The 25,511-nt window shown below is 43.5% G+C and overlaps 1 protein-coding gene across 1 annotated transcript; it reads right to left on the minus strand.

The window, feature by feature from the left end:
* Nucleotides 1-2,241: 2,241 nt before the first annotated feature.
* On the minus strand, nt 2,242-24,927 carry TfIIEbeta (transcription factor IIEbeta). The gene is made up of 7 exons (XM_050178073.3): nt 24,698-24,927; nt 24,447-24,605; nt 24,297-24,376; nt 16,767-16,874; nt 15,669-15,951; nt 10,485-10,600; nt 2,242-2,615 (listed from the first exon to the last, which is right to left on the minus strand). Exons 2-7 carry the CDS (start codon nt 24,595-24,597, stop codon nt 2,511-2,513), a joined length of 843 nt encoding a protein of 280 aa, XP_050034030.1. The 5' UTR covers nt 24,598-24,605; nt 24,698-24,927; the 3' UTR covers nt 2,242-2,510.
* Nucleotides 24,928-25,511: the final 584 nt, after the last annotated feature.

Here is a 25,511-nt window from a genome sequence, read left to right on the forward strand (position 1 = left end):
GAAGACTGGTAACAGAACAACTTGTTTATTCTAACATAGCAAAAGAGCGGCCGGTCAGGTCGACCGAAGTGGAGAGACGGGAGAGCACGTAACTCAACAGTACAAATCGGAGCCTCTCTCTTGGCGTCCGGGGGCAGCTGCTCTTATACTCCCGGCGTCGCGGTCCAAAAGGGAAGGAGGGAAGGTCACGGGATGAAGGTCACGGGACGGCGCAGCAGGAGCCCACGACGGCGCGAACTGTCGGGCCGAGAGACCTGCTGAACCGAGTGTAGTGACGCATCGCCAACCCTCACCCACACGACGGCGCGAACAGTTGAGCCGAGAGACCTCCAGGCTCCTCATTCGGGGAACTCCGCTCCCCGGCTGCCGCGCTTTGACAAGCGAGGGCACACACACACACACGCACACACGAAGACACGTGGCACTGAAACACGCCTGGGCACGCTTGGCGGGTAGGCGTTGCGGCGGCGTCGGACGGGCCAAAATGTCCGCCGCTTTGAACAAAGCCCCGGCGTCCGTTGCATCCGCGCCGGCATTACCGCGCGTTGTAGGCGAAACGTAACACCTCCGAGATTGCACCGATGCCAGTGCAACCTCTGAGGCCATGCTCAGCTGCTAGCCAGGGTGGCGTGTCGCAGGGAGAGGGAGAAACGAGACGGTCATTAAAGGTGAATGCGCGGCCTGCGCATGACCCTCGAGATTGCGCCTGGAGGTATCTGAGACCAGGCACAGGTGCACCTGCATGCATGGTGCACCGTAGAGAAAGAGAACCGTGAATGCACCAATTTTTCGCTCCACTGCACGTAGCCGCACAGCATGGCGCGGCTTGTGCATGACTCCCAAGCGTGGATTGCACTGGAGAAATTTTGGAGGCCACGCACCGCTGCGCCTGCCTGCGCAGTGCGCATAAGTGAATGCACTTTCGCACTGCCACGGGTAGCCACACAGCGTTGTGCGGCTTGCGCAGCCAGGCACATGCAAGAGAGAACAGTGTCGTAAAAAAGACCAGTGTTGCTTGATGACGTATTCGACGCGGGCATTTTTTAACTGCCGCGGTGAACGACTTCCGAAACCCATGGAAAGCAACATAATTGGCACGCAATGGTCCGATATTTTTTGGTTTCGGAGACGAATCTAATTCATTATAATTATTGGCAGGACTATTTCACTCCGTTAAAATGAGGTTTTAAATGCATGGATCTTTATGGGGATTTCAAGGGGAATTTTACTTTGTGATATCAGTTATTTTGTTATATCGAGGTTTGAGTTTTTTCATGTACTTTTAAATAATTTGCAGCAGTACACCCCTATTAGTACCTGCGCAACGGTACTAATAGGGGTGTACTGCTGTACTGTAATTATATAAGATAAATCGGATCCAAAATCTATCCCAGAACAGCATACAGCTGTACCAAAATTGGCTTTCAAATATGGGAAGATGTCTTGGAAGTGCAGCTGTATGTGGCACACACTATGCGTCTGAAGCAGAGAGCAGGCATATTGGTTCGATACAGGCCAATTCTGGGTTTCAACATCACTTCTGATGAGCTGCGATGGTGGCGATTTGTCTAGTTTCATTTAGTAAAACAGACTTGTGCAAGTTCTCTCTGATGAACCCCTTTAAATTTACGCATAAAATTTTCAAGAAGCTTTCTCTGCAGCTTCACTATTACTAAAATAATTTTTTAAGCTATGAAAAAATTTTGCAGTTGTTAGCCATTTGAAGGGACACTAAAAGAAAATATTAAGCAGAGTTTATCAATCTAGAAGTACCATTGTTTTCTGGGTGCCAATATAAGAACTTGTTGCGAAGAAAATTGCCACTAAAGGTCCTTGAATTTGAATCGCTTGCATCGAATCGGGTGGGTTGACATAGCCCCCACATGACCTCTCTCTCTGCCACTCTCTGTGAATCAGCCAATGCCAACAACAAAGGAGAAATATTGTACTCCAAAATAAGTGGTGCTACTCCAATTTTCCATTTTCAAAATTTTCTTGCTAGCAAAAGCTCTGTTCTGACTACGATTGATGAATTCACTATATTACAGAGCCTAATCTTTCAATCTAGCTTGACTTAACATTTTTCTTTAGTGTCCCTTTAATCCTTTATGTGCCACTCCAGAGAATACACGCATGGGTGGCGATACCAACCTCTGATCGTATTAAAGCCAGACAGGCAAACCAAAGTGGGGTAGAGTAGTCAAAGAAATGCTCTTGCGTTTAATAAATTAACACAGATAGGACAGAAAGGAAACTTTTTATCGAGAGATCATAGCCTAAGAATATACTAAGAAAAGACAGATCAACACAGTTCAGCTGGGAGCACCTTTTGGTTTAATGTCAAACATCCCTGACTTCAGTATGCCATGGTGCATCTCAGCAGCAGCCAGCAACCTTTGTTTTACTAGCTCCTTGTCATGAATGACAGTACATTATGTTACAGCCCTCCTTCACAGAATTGTTACATGAAAATTTACAAGTCATATGTACACTCCTAACATCTATAAAATCTACTTGTCAGTGTAATCTTCTAGAATGTCTCCCATGTGGTCGTTGTGCTTCTTGAACGATTTCGCCCTCTTCGATGACGGCTTCTTCCGCTTCTGGGCAACATTCTGCAGTAACGAAAGTAAGGAAAGAAAAACTGCAAGTTGCCATCCACAAGTTTGTGCAGTCAAACTCGGCAAGATTGAGAGTGCCTTACAGATAAAGTTTGCCTATAGGTAAAGTGTCTCACAGCATGCTACATTGACCTGGGAGCTGGATTTTGCCTGCCAAAGTGCAGCATACATACTCTTCAAGAGAACAACCACGCCAGAATGTGCACCACTGCTCTGGCCTTAGTTCTTTTATGAAAAGACTGCCATTTATGACTATAAGTCACAGTTTCCCCTCAAATTTTTGTCGGTGCAGCTTGTACAACAATGCAACTTCTATATGCATAAAACCATGCATGCTTGCACATGCACAATCGATATGAGAGTTGCTTTCCATTTTCTGAGCACGCCATCCTGCAGACGCAATGTTAGACCTATGATGTCTTATAAAAGTTATGCAGAGTTCAATGACGGTGACTCAGCAATGTAGCCAGCCGAAGTAGCTGAACTTTTTAACTGTGTGGAAAGATGAGGCCTTCAATGGCTTTGAGTGAAGTGCAATAAATGTTCGTTTTCTGCACCTAAGAGGAGTGCTGGTTGAGGTTCTTGCTGTAATTAGCTCGGATGTGGCCCATAAAAATTTTGTTCACAGAAATGTAGTGCCCTGAAATAGGTAAGGCAGCATCTCTGCAATGAGTGTACAAGCGTGCTTTACTGCGTTTGATCATGCCCACCGAGTTGAATAGGTCAATTTTACACGGCAGTACGACTCGTATACTAAGCTTCTTTCTTTTTTCGAAACTTGCAAAAAAGTGGGGAATGTGACTTATACAAAGGTGCAACTTATAGTCAGGAAAAAGGGTTAATTACAAATGGTTGGTGGGCAGTTGGTGAACACAGCAAATACACATGTAAGGTCAGGCGTCATATAGAAGCACTTAATTAGTGAGAAAATGTTTTAAGTGCCTAATTTAATCCAGCATTCCGCTAAATGCAGAAACATCAGCTAATGACTGCCAGAACTTTGTATGCAGCACGTTGCATCAAATTTGGCCGGGACAAGAATCACACAAGATCAACACAGCAATGGTCCCCCATACCAGTTTTCGTTGACCTATTGTAGAAACGAAATCATTTCTGAAAAAGTTCTACAGCATTCATTCAGTCACAGCAGGATAGATAGATCCACAGTCGAACCCACTTATAACAATACCGGTTTTAACAATATGTCAGATATAACAATGAGCAGCTGATGCACTGTCAACTTTTTATACGTTCTATGGTAAAATAAACTGCTTACTACGAAGCTCCCATGCCATCTTATCAGTTAAAACAATTAAATTTGGCCACGGGGTGTGTGCTCTGAAAGAAAAAAGAATGCCAAATTCTCCCCCCAAAAAAAGCAGGAAAGGGGGGGGGGGGCTTTGTTACACTGGACCGGAGTGGCGAAGTTGGCATTTCTATTTTTTTCTTTTCCTGGATTTTGTATTCTTTTTCTTTTCAATGCGGATATCCAGTGGCCAGATTTAGTTGTTATAGCCAATTATGCAGCATGGTAACACTGTAGTAAACAGTTTTTTTTTTACCATAGAACACACACAATGCACAGGCTGGGGCAGCTGCTCTTTGTTACATTCGTATTGTATTGGGTTTAGCGGCGCATAAGCAACTCAGGCTATTACGCGCAAAACACAGGGTATCATTTCTTTTAAAGACGTTAGGTCACCTCGGTGAGTCCTTGCCTGGGCAAGGCTCCCGAGGATCCCAACAAATTAAGTAAAGACCTCAGCTTTCTTCTCAGTCATGAGAAGTTGGCTGAGGTGTTCCACTACGTAATAAGGCACAGCGTAGGAATTTAAAGTTTTTCTAAGATACCTGCTTCCCTTAAAAAGCTAAAAACACCTGACTTATCTACAAGTGCATCTTCACCTAAAAGCAATGTTGGATGAAAGGGAATGTTTTTATTGTAAAAAGGGGTAAACATTTTTTTTTTTCAGTTTTTCAAGTTTTGTGCACAATAATAAAACGTGATTGACTGTAGCTCACTTCCACATTTTTCACACAAAGGTTTACCTTGTTTTGTCAACAAGACGTTATGCGTAAGACGTGTGTGTCCGATGTGTAGACAGCACAAAATTACTTCAATGAAATGTTGATGGTGCCTGCATGACTCCCATTCCCCTGAAGGGCTTTACCAAGTGTAGTTTGTTGTTCAATTCAATTTCCTATGCCTTCTGCCATTTGTCTTTCAATTTACTGTATATTAACTTCATGCAGTCTTTACGAGGAATGTTCACTTTCTTTATTTGACTACTCCGAGCTTGTGCGACACCATGTGTCTGCTCTCTCATTGCCATTTTATCCCTGTGTAACTTGGGACCCAGCAGAACATTATTGTGTGTCCTTGTATAGTGACTTTTTCTATGTTGTGTATGATACTGCCAATTAAGGGTGCAGTGGCATTTCTGGAATGCAGTGCCCTGAGTAGACTGAGAGAATCAGTATAGACTGTGCTGTTCTTGATATTCTCGCTCATTTTCCTTACAGCTACACATACAGCATAGCATTCTACAATAAAAATAGACGCGATAGTCGGCAGCCTTACTATTTTTTTCCAATTACCCTGTACTACACCACTTCCTACATGACTTGCTGGTTATGAGCCGTCTGTGTAGAATTTTGTGTAGTTTGCGTATTTTTCTTTTAGTGCAAGGTATTCTTGTAATATATATGTTCTTATGGTTTCTTTTTTTTTTTTTCTAAAGTGCGTGAATGTAAAGTCACAAACAACAGGAACGCTATACCACGGTGGCAATGGATCGTGTTGTGGAGCAACTTCAGGTAGGGCATCCAATATTTCTAATTCCTGACATATGTGTCTTCAAAGCGTAGCAGCAACGGTCTGATTGACTGGGGTTCATTGCTAAACAGTGTTTGGGATGTACACTTCGTAACTAAGTATGCAGTAATAGAGGTGTTTTGGTAGGGATCTTATCTTCAGCACGTAAGAACATGGTTTGTCTGTCTGCGAGGGGCTATTCATTAGCTTCTACATGAAGACTGCTTACAGGGGATGTCCTGCATGCACCAATTGGGAGACGCAGGCCTAAGTTTTGTATTGGATCCAGTTGTTTAAGGTACGATGGTCTCACAGACCCATAAACTATGCACCCGTAATCTAAGCAAGAGCGTACGACGGAGCAGTAAATATGTAATAGGCATGTCCTATCAGATCCCCAATGTTTTTGTGAGAGCACTTTGAGTATATTTAATGATTGGGAAGCTTTTTTCTTGAGCGCGTTTATGTGACATAGGAACATGAGCTTTCGATCAAAAGTTATGCCTAAAAATTTATGTTCCTGTTTTACTTGAAGTGCTGTTTCATTTAACTGCAGGGTGGGATCAACCTGTAAACCACTTTTTTTTAGACAAAAGGAGAACGAATGTTTTCTGTGGTGAAAATTTTAACCCATTTCTGTCCGCCCAAATCGCTAGTTTTTTTAATGTTAGTTGTGTCTGTCTCTCACATGTTGACAAGCTGGAGGATGTGCATGCTATTTGAAGGTCATCTACACAGACTGAGAACATTATAGACTTTGCCATTATTTTGGCCAAGGAGTTCATTTTAACAATGAAGAGAGTTGTACTTAAAGGGACACTCAAGCAAAAAATAAATCAGTTCTGATGAAGCATTGTTTGAGAACCCTGCAGACAGTCATTAAAAAAAAATAGTTTGTTTATTAGATGAGAAAATGGAGGTCCAAGTATCAGTATTTGAATTTCGCACCGAAACCCCAGTGCCGGTACGTCAGCGTGACGTCAGGGATTCCAAAGTATGTTCTCGCATTTGGGCCGCGTTGGCTGAATAAAGGTTCCCGAAACTTGCCATGTTTAATATTTGGTTCCTTTAGAACACAATGTAGTCAATCTGTACCGCTATATATAATTAGTAGGCCCTAGAAGATGCCATCAAAATACAAGACGTCACAGCCCCCAGGTGCGGGAACTTAAGTAAGCGTCGGCACCCATATTTCGTTCTTGCACTTTTTCTGGCTTACCAAACGTCTTATCGTTGTAAGAGTGGTGTTTTTGTTGTTGTAGAATGGTAATTTACTGATGCAGAAGAAATCACTTTTCACTTCAGTGTCCCTTTAAATACACCCTTGTGGCACACCATTTTCTTGAATGAAGTTCCCTGACAAAGTGGCACCGAGACAGACTTGAAATGAGTGGTTTGACAGAAAGTCGCTAAGGCATTTGAGCATCCTGCCACGGATGCCAAAGTCTACAAGGTCGTGTAACGTTTCGAACCTCCATGTGGTGTTATAGGCTTTCTCAAGGTCGAAAAAGACCGCAAGATGGTGTTGTTTATGTATAAAATCATCTTGGATTGTGTCTTCAACACGAACGAGATGATCTACCGTTGAGCATGCTTTTCTAAAGACAGATTGGTGGATGTCAAGAAGTTTCCGGGACTGTAGAATGAACATTAACCTAATATTTAGTATATGTACTTTCAAAAGCTTTGGCGAGACAACTTGCAAGCGCTGTTGGTCTGTAACTAGCAACAGAGGTTGGCGGTTTTCCAGGTTTTACGAAAGGTACAATCAAGGCTTTCTTCCAAGCTTCTGGTATTTGTCCTGATTCCAATATTTTGTCTAAAAATTTTAGAAGTGTTTCTACAGCGGCTTCGGAAAGTTGGGCCAGCATTTCATAATGAATTTCATCTGGTCCGGGAGCTGTTTGTTTACCGGCGTACAGTACTTTGTGGACTTCCTGAAGTATAATTAAGTTATTGTACAGCTCGTTGGTACCACCAGTTGTTGGAAGTCTGTTTTTCGGCTGTGTCCTTGTATTTTAAGAATGACTGTGTATATAATGTGAGGAACTAGAAGCTTCAGAGAAATGTTCACCTAATATGTCTGCTTGTTTGTCAATGCTTGTTTGTGTACCAGGTGCTCTCAGAAAAGGAAATGTGAAGGGGGAGAAGCTGCCACTAAGTTTGCGAACTTGCTCCCACATTTCTTTCGATGTGGTAGAAAACTTTTAATGGATGATACGTAATTTTGCCAGGAAGTCTTCTCAGCATTGCGGCGAATATGAGGGGCTTGAGCTCTTGCCTTTTTGAAATTTGTAAGATTCTTGTGTGTGGGGTACCTACGAAATATACCCCAGGCTTTGCTTCCTTGCACTCTTTCGTATACCATACCTTATGATTCTGTTGAACTACCCCAGAGGACTGCGGAATAGCAAGGCGTGCAGCAGCGATAATGCAGGCTGTGATCATTTTGTTTAGTTGATCAACATTATAATCATTAAACGATATTTTTTCCAGAGCGGCCTCCGCTCGAAACAGAACCCAGTCAGCTTTGTGTAACTTCCATATGGCGAGGTTTACTAGGGATGACTGGTAGTGTAGTTTACAGGTTTATGATCACAGGCAGGATGGTCGCTTCCATAAGGGTTATCTAGAATGTCCCAGCTAACATCAGCATAAACAGATGATGAACAATAAGATAAGTATAAAACGCTCATTTTTCTGGTACTTAACAAGCAGTAGGTTAGTTTGCCTGTATTTAGCAGGCAGACATTACTGCATAGGATAAAATCTTCTAAAGTGTGGCCCCTAGAATCTGTTTGTTCACTACCCCAAAAAGATGAGTGAGCATTAAAATCCCCTACTACCAGATATGGCTCTGGTAGCTGCTGAAAAAGCCCCTCTAGATCATGTAGTGAGACACTGAGGTGTGGCTGGAGATATAAAGACATACGGTAATTGTTTTAAAATCAAGAACAGTGACCGCTACTGCTTTGTACTTGATCTGAAGCTTGATTTCACGAGTAGCAACACCACTTTTTATTATAATTGCCACTCCTCCCAAGAGTCTATTGGCTTGCTCGCGGTCGAGGTGAGACTTCGTATTTTTTCTAAATGTTTGTATGTTGATGTCCTAAGTTCGTCTCTTGCAAGCATAAAACCACAGGAGAAAATGAGTTTAAAATATCTTTTATGTCACTGTAGTTTTTGGTTAGTCCTCGGCAGTCGCAAAGTATTAGGAATGCCATGTTTCATTATTTTGGAGGATGTCATTAAAAGGTTTTAGGTTACTTGACTTTCAGGAGCCATGATTGGGTTTTTTTCTTTTTTCTTTTTTTCAAGGGAGTTGTGTCTCCGCGGCAGCGGGGCCGAATTTGGAGTTGTGTCCATTGCCTCCCTTAAGGCGCTAGAACTCCGTGTGAAACCGCGAGTGTGGGTGTTTCGGGCCTTTCCAGTTGGGGAGAGGCCTTGTAGGCTGCCTACTGCTGTGCCAGCCGGGGGGGGGGTTAGCCTTGCTTCAGGCGTTGCCTGGGCAATGGCGGGATTCCGGTGTGGTGTGTTGCCCCCGCGCACCACATCGGCAAAGTTTGTCTTAGCAGAGAAAGAGAAGGTGTCTCGATCCGCATGAAATCGCTTCCGCGCTTCTTTGAAGCTGATGTTTTCCTTAGTTTTTATGCTTATGATCTCCTTTTCATTTTTCTAGGCCTGACACGACCTGGAATATGCTGCATGGTTCCCTTTGCAGTTCACGCAATGGGGTGCAGCTTCACAGTCATCGGATGGGTAGTCAGTTGAGGCACACCTTGCATATGTTTGACGGCCACGGCAACTCTGCAAGCCATGGCCGTATCGTTGGCATTTAAAGCATCTTCTGGGATTGGGGATGTAATGCCTTACAGTTACCTTAATGTAGCCTACTTTGATGGTATCGGGGAGCTTGTGGGAAGTGAATGTCAGAACCAGGTGTATTGTGGGCACTTCTTTGTTGTCCTTTCTGATATTTATCCTGAGGACATTAGTCACATTTTGTTCTTTCAATCCTTCAAGTAGTTCTTCTGTCAAGTTCAGGAAGTTGTTTTGGGATATTACTCCGTATACAGTGTTGAGGGAGCAATGTGCTGAGACTGTAACGGGGATGTCCCCAAATGACACAAGCTTTGGAATTCTGAGGTGTTGTGGTTTGTCTCCGACTTCTAAAAGGAGGTCTCCGCTTGCCAGTTGGATAGCTTGTATCCTGGCCCTAGGGCTAGACACAACAAAGGGGTTTATGGTGCATGCAGGATTGTCTATTTGTTTGCTATGAAGAACATGAAATTTTGGAAACACTTCTTGGCTTCTTAAGAAAAATTCAGCTGCTACATTGGTCCGCCCTCGTTTCCGAAGACGATCAAGTTTTGAAAGGGAGCCATACAAAAAAATTGTATTTCGGCCACAGTGGCAGCCGCCCACCACGGAGCCCAACATGGGGACGGGGCAGAAGATTGCAAGCAATTTCTGCCCTCTCCAGCTGTACACCATAACTACAAGCAAATATGGCAGAACGCAGGGTGGTTCGCCACACAAGGTTAACCCTAGCCACCAGGAAGGGGGAAAAACGAAGAAGAGAGCAGGAGACAGGAAAGGTGTGAGAACGAGGATAGGAAAAGGCAACTGCCGATTTCCCACGGTCGGGTCAGTCCGGGGATGCCGTCTACGTGAAGCCGAGGCCAAAGAGGTGTGTTGCCGACGCCGAGGGGCCGAAACGGTCCAAACACCTGGCATTAGCTCAACCCCGAGGATCCCCTTTTCCCCGGACACGGCTAAGCCGCGCACGGTTAGATGCGGGAAGGCCAACCCTCGTGTGCTCGGGTACGTGGTGTCGCAACACACCAAGCGCCTGCTTACATAGACGCCCCTGCAGGGCGTTACATTCGGGCATTGTTAAAACGGGTAAAGCGTCTTTCTGTCTAAATAAAATGTTTGTCCCCTCTGCTATTCTTGTGTAACCTGGTTATAACAAGTTTCGGCTATAACACTTAAATATTGTTATAAGTGGGTTTGACTGCGCTTCATTAGCTGTGTGAACTTACCACTTTCTTGACACCCATGTCCTGCATTGATGTGATGCCCTGTTTCTGCAAGTACTCCTCGATCTTCTGGTCATCTATACCTTCAACAGCAACACTTCTCCAAAGCTTTTGGAACTCTGCACAGACAATGACAGAAAGTAAAATGAGGTGGTCTGTAGGTGCTGTTGATCTGTTGCAAAAAATGGCATTCTAGAATTACGTACGCTGCCCCTAGCTTAACAAACTGATAGATGAACCACTCTTCAAAACTTTAAACTACCCATTTATTTTGAAAATGAATTTATAAAAAAGCATGCTGTTTCATGCTCATGGAAGTGGACATGCCGCGAGCTTGTAGTTGTGTTGAATTCAACTGCAAGTGTTCTGAGCTGCCACATTATCTCTCTCTCTCACTCACACACACATGCATGCACCCACACAACATTGACGAGCAAAGTGACAACAAGATTACCGGAGTGTTAGCAAGTGGTATTAAATAAAAGCTGCTTAATCACCAAGTCTGTAAACTTGTGGTATTAATATTACAGAATGTTAATGTTCAGTGACTCCGAACTTTAAATTTCAATATACAGGCCTTGTTCTACTGAACGAGAATTGTGGGTTATCGTGTTCTACTACTTTACGCCAATTAAAACAACCCAGGTTTTGTCAGCTATAATATCAGCAAACAGTACTGAAATCCGGCACTTTGTCAACAGGGTGTCCCAACTAAATGTAACCAAAGTTTTAAAAATGACGGAGTGTGCTAGTGGGCTGAAACGAACTCAGTGGTGTTGACCTAGTCGTGTTGACCTAGACCTAATCGCATGACCTAGTCTGCGGTATTCCTTTCATTTTGCAAAGTCAGCTAATTAGTATAAACTAATTGCCTGCCTAACTTTTAAGATATTGGCTTCAGCAAGAAACTGCCAATACGAAAGTTGTAGATCACATTTAAAAATAGCCGAATGAAGTGTTTGCAACAAAGTACCATTGATGGAGCTTATTGTACTTGCCCTCAAAGAAAGCCTGTGAAATACAAAAACAATTGCACGATAGCGCCACTATTTCAGTGCTTCCAGACGATTGATAAGGGAATGACATACACTTGTCTCTGAAGTGCTTTCCAGGACAGACTTGGCGCTTGTGGTGGCCACAAGGAATGTGCCAGCAACTGCCGACACGCCATCAAAAACAAGCAGGCTTCTGTAGGAAGCAAAGCCTGGCCCACATGGAGCTTTACTGCACGCGAAAATGTACATTGCGTGACATGAGTGCGGCCGTGCCGCTTAATTGCACCGTTGTCGTGGGCACACAGAGCGAGCGACAGTGATGAAGGTGTATCGCACTTTGACGTGACATAAACATATTCACTCCACTTGTGGAATGAAACCCAGACACATAAGGCAACAACAACAACAACGAAAAAAAAGAAAGCTCAGGCATGAGTAAATGTGGACCGCAGAACTGTTTAAATGGGAAGGAAAATGCAATTGTCGTGTTCTTCTATTCGTTCGCGATCACATCTTACTAGCGACAGTTGCTGGCACGCATCTTGCAGCCACCGGAAACGGCGATGAATGATACAGTTTCATGCCACGTACGCTGACGCTATCTTCTCAGTGCTACAAATTAAGCAAAGCCAGCTACGTTTTGGAGAGAATGCTTCATCTGCCTTTCGCTCCAACGAGTCACCGAAACTCCAGGTTACGCAAGCTCCAATACTAAACATGCGAGAAGACAGCTTACATGATGCCATGCCACCTCGGCACATCCACGCTTTGCACACGTGGCAGATTGCCTCTAAAGCAGGGTGCTCGGCTGCATATGTGCTCATCCACACTTAAAGCGCTACTCAGCCAAGGCCGAGACACGTACCAGAAATAGAGACATGCACCAACTTACCTACCACTCTGCCTCCCCCTCTTACCCTCTGCTCGCGCGGGAAGGTTGCACTCACGAACCCACCATCTTTCTTGTCTCACCCTTGCACATAAAGCACACAGTGCGCGGGACGCGATAGGACCTTATCGCACTTGTACTTTATACAGAAGAAGGTGCAGCCCAACATCGGCGGTTGCTCTTGTTGCACGACGCACTATTTGAGAGATGCGTTGTGGGGATGCACGGTTCTCTCGCGTCCCCTGATATGCTGTTTTCTCACATAGCTCCCGTCACCTGTAATTCGGCTTAGCCGCGTGGCTGACTGCGGCGGTCAGTATGCTTGCAGGGTAGTACGAGAGATGGCGCGGGTGTTTCTCACGGTGAGGTTACTTGGGCGCAAAAAGGAGAAGGCTCTTCCTCTTTGGTTCGGGGTCGGCAAGCGGCGCGGACGTTCTGAGCGTGCGCCGATCCATGCTTCTGCGAGACCGTCTTGCGAGGCCTACCCCGGAATGGACGAACACGCTCGTTTGAACGTGCCACCATTCGCGTGACCGTACGCGCGAACGACCAGACATTGGTGTCCAGCATGGGGCGAACATATTCATTCGTTATCAGGTCGCGGTGAGTTGTACTTCTGCGATTTGTCATGCGCCCATCATGCATGTTTTGTGGATAGCAACTTGGCTAGCAGACATTAGTATATGGAGGGTGCAATAAATGCCCTTGTGATTGTTTGCACTACTGTGTTGTCGTTCCTTTGTCGCAAGAGCACGGGTGAGAACCCCACAGCGTTTGCAAGCAGCCGCTTGTGATTCTATCATTTGACCATCTGAGTCCACGGAAGTTTCCATTTATTGTCTCTGCATTCATTTGCAGCGACAGTGAAATTTCGTTATATTGAAATCGCATATAAACTTCGTTATATTGAGGTTCTAAATACATAGTGTTATATGGACAACGGGTTAGGAAAGTTAAATCGCCTTATCAAGAATTTCGTTATGTCAAGGTTTACCTGTATTTTGCGGCCTTTCTTTAAAGGCAAGTACAGAAAGCTCCATGAATGGTACTTAGTTGCAAACACTTCAGTTGGCCATTTTTAAATGTGATCTACAACTTTCGTAGAGGCACTTCAATTTAGAAAGTTCAGTAATGAGTTATACTAATTAATTGACCTTGAAAAAAAATACCACAGACTAGGCTGCACAATTATCAACACCACCGAGTTCAAAGCCCCTAGCACACTCAGTCATTTTTAAAACATTGGTTATATTTAGCTGGGACAGCCTATATATAAACAGAAAGCACACCTAAGAAAGCACACCTGTGCTTTCTTATGCAAAGTCTGGAGATTCCCAAACAGGCCAGTGAACACTATATGCACAACATGTATCACAAGTGCTTTCAAATTCCTTTATTTTTTTCCAAATTTTCTCTTAGCATATAGACAGAAACGCTAGACAATCTGCAGAGCCGATGCTTCTAGCAGATACTACTACTTTGAACAGGTGCAGATTCATGGCCCTCAAAACTGGGGCTGGGGAGTTAACGCTCTTTGATTCGTTAGCATAGTCTCTCCAAAAAACTGCAGCTGGTTTTCATACACAAACAATAAATTGCTTTATTGAATGAATCGTTGTGTCGCACCCTTTCTTCCCAAGAGCACGACCCACCATGGTAGGCTTGTGCCACCAATGTGCATCCCCAGCACAGGGTGGTGTTAAGTTTCTGGAGAGGCCAGAGCTTGCATATCGTGACAGGTTTTTAAAGGGACACTAAAGGCAAATATTGAGTCAAGCTAAAGTGATCGATTAATGCTTGAGAACGTCTAAGGCACCAATATCACTGTAAGAAAAGCTTCAGTAATAGAGAAATTGAGGTACATGCACGACACGATTTGAGACTCCCCCGGGACATTTAAGTACTAGCCTGATGACAAAGGCACCCCTCATTATAATTCTGTCTTTAGTACTCGCCCACCCATAATAGAAAGATCGTTGTATTGCATTATAAGGTTAAAGAAAATTACTTGTCCAGTTCTATTTGAAATTCAGAAAAAACTGCTCAGTGACAAGAGAAAAAAATGGAGCTGGGCAGGTCATGTGAGGCACAGGTTAGGTAACCGTTGGACTTTTAGGGTTACAGAATGGGTATCAAGAGAAGGGAAACGCAATCGAGGATGACAGAAGACTGGGCGGAGCAATGAAATTAGGAAATTCGCGGGCGCTAGTTGGAATCGGCTGGCCCGGGACAGGGGTGATTGGAGATCGCAGGGAGAGGCCTTCGTCCTGCAGTGGACATAAAACAGGCTGATGATGATGGCGTTACCCCTGGCAATGACACGGGTGGATGAAAGTATTCATTATGTCCACTCTGTCCATGCATTCCTGTTTCAGTAAATTTGTTATTGCGTATTGCTGTGCTGGTTTTGTTGTCTCACGAAACTCACATGAGCTGCAAATAGCAGAGAATGCCACTACCATGTGCGGGCTTTTCCAAACAATCCACACCACTTGACCAAAAGCAGCTGCAGCGACGAATCCAACGGTCTGTCTTGGCTCGGTTTCTTCATGACCGTGCATTTGTGTTTTGAGCAAAAAACCGTAGCACACCCTGTCGGGCACCCTTTTACTCACCAATTGCAGCAAAGGGCAGTGATGGCGCAAGTAACATCACCACTCCCTACTTGGAGCTAGGCAATTGGACTTGCGCTAAAGGTATCGGACCCTACAGACAAAATTTTCTCGTAAACTGTCCTTTCATGGCATGCAAAAAATGCAGCGAGGTTTCTGAAATGGTATTTAGCAGTCCACACCGACTTAGTATTTGCCTTTAGTGTACCCTTTACACCTCAACATGTGATGACACACACGGTAGCCAGCTGCACAAACAACACTTTGGAGCCATGGCTCACCATAGCATCTCTCACCAACACTGATCAAAGGCCCAAGCGAGAAACACAACATTCATGTTCACGCAGTTATATACCCAACACAACGATGAAAGCTTTTGATGTCTCTGTTTGAATGTCTCTCTGTAACAGGACAGCAATGCATCCACGGCATTCAGGGCATAAACCAGTTTTCGTACTACGGAAAAACAGATTGCTGATCAGCAAGCACAGCGCTTACAAGAAACATATGCACTGAGCTTGCTCGCTGCATTGCTTTTCAGGCCCAACGAACTATTGTAGTTTTTTTTTTTTGCAATTGTCTCCAATGCGTGCAAAGCAAAAGCAAGCAGACCATGACATTACAACCGTTCAGTCAAGAAGCAGTAAAGCAGCGTTGAGATGAAGAGGAAGATGAGAAGCAGGCAACTCACCCTCATCAACGTTGAACTGCAGGGACTTGTCGTTGTAGAAGAGCACCTTTTTTTTGTCGACAGGGCGCACCACGTAGATGACACTGTCGCCCAGTGCCTTGAGGTGGCGTTCCACATTGGGCAACGATTCCTGCACATCCTCCAGCAGCACGCCTCCAAGGCCCCGCTGGTCGTGTTTGTCTAGTAGCCGCAGAAGACTCTTGCGATCCTTGAGGTTGTAGGCAGGCCGGAAGCAGTACTTGCCGTCTAGCGTCACTTGAAGCTTAGGGTTGTTTTGCAAGGCCTGCACATGAGTAACGTGTTTAGGCCACAGAGTACCAACTTGCATAATTGTTTCAACACATACCTTCACTCCATGAAATGCTGAAGAGAGCACAGTGGAATCCGGAGAAAACGATGAGCGAGTGTAACAGCAACTGGGGAGATTTTGTGCCCTAGAGTTTCAAATTAGGCTATTTAGGGGACACCAGAGCAGAAGGTTCCGAGCTGATTTTTGAAGGCCATGTGGTGTCATCATCATCATCATCATCATCATCATCAGCCTGGTTACGCCCACTGCCGGGCAAAGGCCTCTCCCATACTTCTCCAACTGCCCCGGTCATGTACTAATTGTGGCCATGTTGACCCTCAAACTTCCTAATCTCATCTGCCCACCTAACTTTCTGTCGCCCCCTGCTACGCTTCCCTTCCCTCGGAATCCAGTCCGTAACCCTTAATGACCATCAGTTATCTTCCCTCCTCATTACATGTCCCGCCCATGCCCATTTCTTTTTCTTGATTTCAACTAAGATGTCATTAACGCGCGTTTGTTCCCTCACCCAATCTGCTCTTTTCTTATCCCTTAATGTTACACTTATCATTCTTCTTTCCATAGCTCGTTGCGTCGTCCTCAATTTAAGTAGAACCCTTTGCGTAAGCCTCCAGGTTCCTCCATGTGGTGTACAGATTTTGAACTCCGAATTTGAAATTAGCCAAAGTCTGATTTAATCTTTGTGTCCTTCTAAGCAATGCAGTTCAAATGAGACTAAGCAACACAATCTGTTTACAAATGCCAACGGGTCAAAAACTCGTTAGCTGTCGAGTAAAAACACGAAGTACCTCTGTCGACAGCCAGTGCTTTTGCCGTGCTCCAAGGTCCAACTGGTTTGTCTCGTCCAAAATCTCTTCGAGCGACAATGGGTGCGTGTCTCCTTCCAAGTGCCTTTGCTTGAAGTGTGAAAACAGAGAAACAACAAGACAACAAATGCACTCATTTTGCTGCTTTTACACCGGCCTGAAATTATTATGAAGTGTCTTCAATATACAGAATGAGTGACGAACTTCTGTGTTTACCAATTTTAGCTGTGAAATCAAATAGCTCGACAGTTTCTTTTGTTTTGTTCCCTGAGCACCATGTTGACAATGTTACAATTCCAGTGGTACATCAGACAGCTGAATACTAGTTATCCATAATGACCAATGTTTCTTAATTGTGCAGTAGACAATTTCATTACAGTACAGCAAAAATGTGCAAAAGACAATGACCAGAAGTAGGTGATTATACTATTATATTATTAATTAGTTAATAATTATGATACAATTCCTAATCTTCCACTTCTGATAACTCTCCCACCTTAAATTAAGCAAGTGGTATAACATACAAAAGGCAACCTTTACTTAACGTGCATACAAAAAATGTGAAATGTGTTGCTAACTCCCTTTTATTTTTATTTTTTTGTTTTTTGTGCCCACTTTGCCTGATAGAATGTGTGACGGCAGCCAACCTTGTTGTACCGAGATTCACAGCATGCTCCGTGGCGAAATTAAGGAGATACGCTAAGCAAAGCTGCAGGCAGTTGAATGCTGCTATCGCTTTTCTTGCCATCGAAATTTTTAGTTCGTGTACAGGGCCTTTATCACTGTTGCCTTCATTGACAATTGAGCCCTTTCCACCCTAGATGGCTTTGAAGATGTTGTTGGTCGTCAGTTACAGTTGCAACATCATGCTGTCATCAACTGCGATATGTTTATCAATAGCTGCACCTGCTGATGCATTACAACAAGCAACGTACGAGTTGAGCGATTCTTGGAACAGTGCAGCAGAACTACTTTTGATATCGGCACATTCATGAAGAGCACCAATTTCACTGTCGTTAGCATATGCACAGAGCATACCTCTGTGATGTCTGTGGAAGGCAGTTGCATAACTGCTACGTGGTGTTTGTTGTAAAGCAATAAATACGCCATTGCAGACACCTAAATTTTTTTTTTGTACAGGAAAATTCTTTATAGTGGTCATTATTGTAGCGGCGGTCACAATACATATCCAAGATAGGCATTCGGCCGGGACATAATCAATACTTCGTTATACAGGTCATATCGCTGTAGGGGGCATTTGACAATATATAAAAACTGCCTTAGTTGAATTTGATGAAAATGTTGATGTGTTTACTCTGTGGAAAAGGTTTACTGGCACGTGCCAACACTGCCTAAACACCTTCATTCCAAATAAGCACAAGATTATATACATGAACGTACCCCTTGGGCAATATCATTCATTAAGAGCATAAAATGTAAAGAGCAAGAAAAAGAAAAATCCACAGTCTGGCTATGTCCAATGGTTATATAGCAATCCACACGGCAGAGCATTTGAGTCATATGACCATTATTTTCAAATGGCATTACCAAATTTTTCAAGAAATGACCCAAATAAGTTTTGGAAATTTTTTAGTGATGGCAAGAACCATGCAACAGAGCCATCATTTAATGAAACAATAATCAATGAATTAAAAAGCATAGCATAGAACTTTAAGCTTGCTTTCACAATGTGTTTTCTGACCCATCTTTTCGTGCAATGCTAAGTGCAGTAGTTTTTCACCCGTCGCAAGCTGGCTTCATTTTCTACCATGACATCGGTTCACCACTTTTAAATCTTAGCTCCAAAACATCCCTAGTACTGATAGATCGAATATTTTTCTTCTATGTTATGCACAAACCATTGCAAAATTCCTCGTGCACTTTCGAAGTTGGTTGTTGTCAGCAAAATTACCGACAGACTGGAAGACTGCTTGCATTATTCCCATTTTAAAAAAAGTAGTCACCACCCTATCTCCACATGTTGTAAGTTGTTTGAACATATTACAGCTAATCATAATTAGTTTACGTTGGGAGAACATGTGCCCAACAAACAGCTAAGTGATAGCCTTGCTCCAACATTCACAGTCCTCTTGCAAGAGTTCCGCACACCACTTGTTCTTTTTTTCATTTCATGTGCCCCGCACTGATGACAAGTTGCTCAGATCGCACGTGCCTTGTGAGCACGTGTTGCCTGCTTCACTGCTGCTATCTTTCGCATGTAGCTGTAAACAGCTGGACGGGCACAGAAGACAGCTAGCGCATGTAATTAGAGGCAACTTTATCATTGTCTCCCTTCCAAAAGTGCATTGTCGCGATGCTTATAAAGAAGGCAAGGGTTTCCAGGCTGTCATTCGCAATGCTTGTTGGCTGAAACAGTTATTGTCTGCTGTAGTATGGCTTCATTCGGACAACATGAATGATTTCTGTCCGATGCCGCCGTCATGATGAGATTACTGGACCTTCTGGAACAATTACTTAGTTCAAAGGGCCCAGTTGGCGAACTATCATATAAGGGACAAAATAACTATGAAGAAGCTTTTCGGATAGGCCGCGCATCTGTGCGGGAGTCCGCACCCATACTCTGTCTCCAGGTGCGTACTGGACATCTTTTCGTCGAAAGTTGTATCAATGCACATCCGTTTGCTGTTGCTGATGAATGCAGTGTTGCACCAGCAGTGGCGACGGTTTGACCAAAAATGAGTTGGAAAGGTGTCATTCGAGCCGTCTCTTGCACAGTGGTATTGTATGCAAACACTGCGTATGGTAGTATCCTGTCCCGTGTTCAGTCCACGTATAGTGGCAATATCGGTCAGCATTCTGTTGAGTTGGTCAGTCAGTTTGTTTGCCTGCGGGTAATATACGATGGTTTTTCTGTGACTGGTATGCATCAATTTCATAATAGACTGTGTCAAATGGGCAGTAGATATGGTTCCTTGGTCCATGATGAGAACTTAAGGAGTGCCATGCCATAGTACTACGTTACTGACAAAAAATTCAGCAACTTGACTGCGCTTTCCCTTGACAAGAAACCGTCTCAGCATATCGAGTTAGGTAGTCAGCTGCAACTACGCATTCCTCTGTGTCTTCAAATGTGGCACCATTGAAAGGCTCTGGTGTCATCTGCGGATTCACTACGATGCGAGTTGGCGTGACCCAAGTTGCCATCTTCGTAGCATTTCCGTTAACAGCTGTTGGTGCTCCGATAGAATCCGACAAAGGGAACAACTCAGGGGGCTCACCACGTAAGCGACGACTGCTGCGTTTGTGAACAGGAGTGAGTTTGTTGGGTCCGAGTCACCGTGGGTATGGGCTGCTTTCTCCGACTCGAGAAGGGCTTGAAATCGTACCCACACCTCCACCAGCATTGTAACACACAGTTGAGTAAAGGTATTTTAATTAGCTTTCATTGAGCGAACTTCTGCCCAACAAACAGCTAAGTGATAGTCTTGCTCCAATGTACACAGTCTTCTCGCAAGAGTTCCACATCACTTATTTTTTCTCGTGCCCTGCGCTGATGGCACACTGTTCCAAATGCACATGCCTTGTGAGGACGTGTTGCTGCTTCACTGCTGCTATCTTTCACACGTAGCTGTAAACAACTGGATGGGCGCAGGAGATGGCTGGCGCTTAGGATTTGAACACACCTTGTGTCAATATTACCAAATGTCTAAAAAAAACTCAGTATTAATAAATTTACAGCATGGTTTCAGAAAGGGTTTTTAAGCAATCCCACAGTTAATTACACTGATTCATACCTTTTCTAAAACATTAGACAACAATGACCAGATTGACACAGTATTCATGGATTTATTCAATAAAGGGTCAAACTCAAAGAATAGTATATCCTCTGGCTATACTAATTGTGTGGATTACAGATTACCTCTCAAACTGGGTTATTTGTTTCAGTTGCTGAAACTGCTCCAGTTCTCTTTCTGCCACGTCATGTATGCCTCAGAATAGTGTTCTGGGGCCACTGCTGTTTCTTATGTATATTAACGACCTTGCTAGTGTAGTTACCGCTAGAACAGAAATTCTGGTGTTCCGTGAAATTAAATCTTTGTGTGATCAAGATGAACTGAATTCTAATATAGATAACAACCTGCACTGATGCAATGAATACGGCATGAATATCAACACCAAAAAAAAGTGTTTGAGAATAACATGGAAAAATTGTCCTCTGGAGTACAAGTATAAATTAGGAGCGATTGAAGCAGGTTAATAGCTGCAAGTACCTTGGCCTAACTATTGCTAACACTCTCTCCTGGAGTCTACACATATATTATGTTTCAGTAGCCCCGTGTTGCAGAGCCAAGGCTATGCTACCCCATGGGCACAGATTCTTGCGCAGTGAGATGTCATGCCACAGTTCTGAACCCGGTGGACGACTAAATGGCCTTGACAAGTAGTTTTGTTGGCAGCTGCTTACTTGGAAGCTTCTCCACAGGTAGTAGGGTGGTTGGTGGTGATAAACTTTATTGAAAGGGGGGAAGGGTAAAGGGGGACGTGGCTGAGGGATTGGGCTCAAGTAAGGCCCTGGGCCTGCTTGGCCTTCTCTGCCCAGTCCACCAGTTCAAGCTGTCGGTCGACGTCCCCGGAACTGAGCCAGGCTGTCCAGTCAGTCTCGCTGCTGATGGGGGGATGAGAGAACGGGAGCGAGGTGCATTCCCACATTATGTGTGTGAGTGTTCCTGTTTCTGAACAGAGCCTACATTGGTTGCTTTCCTTGCCCCCTGTGATTTTGTTAATGTACTTTGGGTGTGTGTATGTGTTTGTCTGAAGTCGCCGAAACGCGACCGCTTGCGTTTTATTGAGTTGCTTGGCCGGTGGTGGGAGTGCGCGACACCTCAAGTGATACCTATGGGCTATTTCATGATAAGTCTCGCAGGGTTCCTCGTGTCTCTCCTCCTCATTCACGCCGTCCGCATCCGCGGACGAGGCTCGGCGCGCGAGATCTCTAGCCAAACTGCGAGCCGACGCGTTGCCGGGCACAGCCGCGTGAGCGGGGGTCCACACGAGGGTTTTCAAGCCGCTTAGGGGGCGTCGTGTGAGGACATGGTACGCCTGTTTGGAAATTCTACCGTGGACGAAATTGCCGATGGTTTATTGCACGATTTTGCTTCATTCCTTAATAAGATATTTATTGAGCATCTATGACAATGAAAATAAAGTTGTTCACTTGTTTGAATGAAAACGTGCAGAGAAAATAAAATATAAATAATGAAATACTGTGTACAATTATTACCTTGCATTTAAAAGCATGAATAATTAATTGATTTGACAGTGGCTAAATTCATATGTATAGTCGGCACACCCACAACATTGAAGAGGACTCCCTCTTGGGTAGTGCTTTGTCTTTCACAAAAATGGCGTCTGCAGACTTGCTTCTGTGGTATCGTTCCAAGCTGCTCTCTTACGCAAAAGGAACTAATGGTGTTGAGCGTGCTTGGAACAGTGTGGAAAGAACGCAATAAATATGCACGAATTCTAATTCAGAAAACAGCTGCATTTACGAATGTTAGCGGGCACACCACATACAAGTGGATGTTACAAGAAGGATCAAGAGATGGTGCTACCATCCTGTGCAACACGCTGGCTGAGTGCTGCTTCTGAACCTTCCGCTTCAGCCGTCTCTCCAACTCTCCTCGAAGACGCACGCCTTTTAGGTGTCAGAGCTTATGTGGAACAAATTTTCTACCTCTGCTATCAAAACAGCTGATCTCAATGCGCAGCTGCAGTCTCAATTCTAGCGACGCTGCCAGCACTGCAGAACTCGCCGCTAACAGACCCTGTAGCTTGCACACTGCTGCACAGAACTACTGAAACAGAGTATATATAACATTTGCTCTTCCCATTTCGCAAGTTATGTTTCTCGAAGAAAGAGCTTAGAAATTTTTCCCAACGTGAAACTGCTAACATGTTTTTACATACGTCAGGTAAAAGCTCGAGTACACTTCTGTAGAGTGGGACCCTTATACTAAACAGAACATTAACAAACTAGAATGCATTCAATGGAAAGCAGTGTAGTTTACTTACTCTAAAACTGAAACAATCGATTAACCTACAGAGCTAATAAAATAATAATAAATAACTAATAAAATTGGAACACTTGAAGTCCGAAGGATAAAAAATTGCAGCCTTGAGTTTCATTACCTGCTCCTTAACCATAACTTTGCATCAACCCCTCTTCATATTTAAGAGGAAGCTTTAGCTCGGGTGCTCCTATCTAAATACATGTAAAAAGAGAATTCGTTTTTCTCGGCAACCACAGCACCAAATTTGACGGGGTTTGTTGCATTTAAAAGAAAAACTTGAAGTCTAGTTACTGTTGGTTTCACATTTTCGATTTAGGTCGTCAATCTTTTATTAAAAATTGGCGAAAATCGCAAATTTTCAGAAAACGAAACTATCAAGTTTACAACTCTGTAACTCAGCAAGAATAGGTGATATCGCAATTCTGTGAATTGTACCTAATAGCACATCTAAAGCGGACAAATTTGACATCTTATACATGAATCTCAAAAAATTTATTGATATGTAATTACAACTTTTGCAGAACCCTCGTAAACAACGTAACAAACTCACGTAAGATGTCAAATGACATATGAAATTTGTCCGCTTTGAATGATCTAATGGATGCCGTTTACAGAACCGCGATATCTGTTCTTGGTGCAGAGCTATTAGTTTGTAAACTTCGTGCTTTTATTTTTTTCAAACTTCTGAAATTTTGTAAATCTCTTTAACAAAATTCAAACCCTAAATCAAAATTCCGCTTCCAACAGTCACTAGAATTTAACTTTCTCTCTCAAAAGCAACAAATTTCATTAAAATTGGTCCAGGGGTTATCTCAGAAAAACGTTTTTGCGTTTTTACATGTATTTGAATAGGCCGCGTCGGAGTTGGGCCCGAGCTAAAGCTTCCTCTTAACTCCTTCATCTTCACAGTACACAAGACATCACAGGGCCCACTCACTAACTCATGCTGCACATAATGAAATCTATAAGTTTTCTTCTTTTCCCTGTACAATAATTAAGTGGAATCGCCTCAGAGAACCTCATTTGACACACACCCAGCAGTATATATATCTATAGCTTTTTTTTTTGTTCCTGTGTCCTCCGAATTTTCATTTCTAACTGCACCACTCTTATAATGTCATGATAATTCAATTTTTTTGCTATAAGGTGTTTTTCCATTCATTGCATTGACAACTAATACTTTATACTGTGTCATTTATATTATTTCTGTGTGTGTGTCACCATTCTTTACCTTTGTAATATTTTTACTGCACCCTATTTTACATTATTTGTGTATGTTTTATACACCTGTATCTTTTGTATTCTCGACGCTATTTGCACTGTTCTAATGTATTGACAATTGTATTTTTGCTATTATGTGTATGTCCATACATGGCATTGATTCCAGTAAATTACTATGATGTACCTTCTTGGATCTTCTTGTGGTCTGCAGTATGTACTAAATAAAAACATAAATCAGTTTTCACCAGGAACTGCTTACCTTCATGTGTTTCACAATTTTGGCTAGGACACTGAAATTGTACTGTGAGCCCCCAGAAGTGGTCTTGTAGTTGTACGCGTCTAGAATTGAAATAAAAAGAAAGCATATTACTACCACGGCTAGAACGCAGAAACACAAGACTTACGATACCTTTTGGCTTCGGTGGTTTGACTTTTTTCTTTGGTTGAGATGCCGCGTTTCCCGCCGATGAATCGCGGTCGCGTTTTCGGGCTTCGACCACAGGAGTGGCCATGGCCCTCTTTTTAAATGCATCTCTTTCTTTCAGTAGCGCAGGGTCCATCACAATACCTGCGTACACAAGTGTCGTGAACGAAGGCAATGCAAAAACGACTACTGATATCAGTTCCGAAGAGCTGACTTACTTGCGCGTGTATACTTACGTTTGTTGTTTAGAGTTCCGAAACACCCAGACTACCTCTCTCGAAGTGATCTAGCTCGAGTAATTGAGAGGACTCGAGGAACTTCACGACAGTCCTCCCTCTAAGCAAATCTTAAGCCACTAATACACCGTTGAAACAAGAGGAGACGTTGGTGTGAAAGACAGACGATTAGAAAGAAACCAGAAAAAATTAGGCTTGTCTGGTCTAGTCTCGCCTCTGCCTGGATTCAGTCAATTGATATGCTGCTAAAAAATTGCGGCTATGACGCTAGAGGTTACCTTTGAGATAAAGTTTCGTACAATATATATGTAATTGTATGAAACTACATGACTTTTGGCGTATGCAATTAGCAAAATCATTGCCTTCGAGGTCTGTTTCTTACTACTGTTACTATTACTGTTATTATTAGTTACTATTTATTATTGTTACTGTACAAGCTAGAGTTACTATATATGCTACCACAGGTAGCAGGTACCACAGGTATATATGCTACCACAGGTATATGCTACCTGTGGTAGCATATACAGTAACTCTAGTACAAGCGGTCGCTGTGCACCACCTTTTGGCACATAGCCAAGGTACAGTTAGAGGCACTGGTCAAAAAAATAAAAAAATACGGTAACGAGTTATATGTGAGGCGTGTACAGCACCGGGACTCATGGCGCGTCAGTGCGTGGCGAATGACGAGAAACGCGTCATGCGACAACCGGGCTCCTCTATCGCACTTTTATTATTATTATTATGGAATGAAGGAAATCAACTTTATTCAGGTCCTGCAGGCCACGAGAGCTTTGGGCTCTCATGGAGTGGGCGT

The sequence above is a fragment of the Dermacentor andersoni genome, chromosome 5 (genome assembly GCF_023375885.2).
Source record: "Dermacentor andersoni chromosome 5, qqDerAnde1_hic_scaffold, whole genome shotgun sequence".
NCBI classification, from domain to species: Eukaryota; Metazoa; Arthropoda; class Arachnida; order Ixodida; family Ixodidae; genus Dermacentor; species Dermacentor andersoni.

Excerpts from the sequence above, each read along its gene's own strand:
- TfIIEbeta (XM_050178073.3), bottom strand. The coding sequence starts at position 24,597 with ATGGACCCTGCGCTACTGAAAGAAAGAGATGCATTTAAAAAGAGGGCC. Across the intron at positions 16,875-24,296 it reads AAATTGTGAAACACATGAAG|CAAAGGCACTTGGAAGGAGA; the intron begins GTAAGCAGTTCC and ends TCACACTTCAAG. Across the intron at positions 15,952-16,766 it reads AGCACTGGCTGTCGACAGAG|GCCTTGCAAAACAACCCTAA; the intron begins GTACTTCGTGTT and ends ACTCATGTGCAG.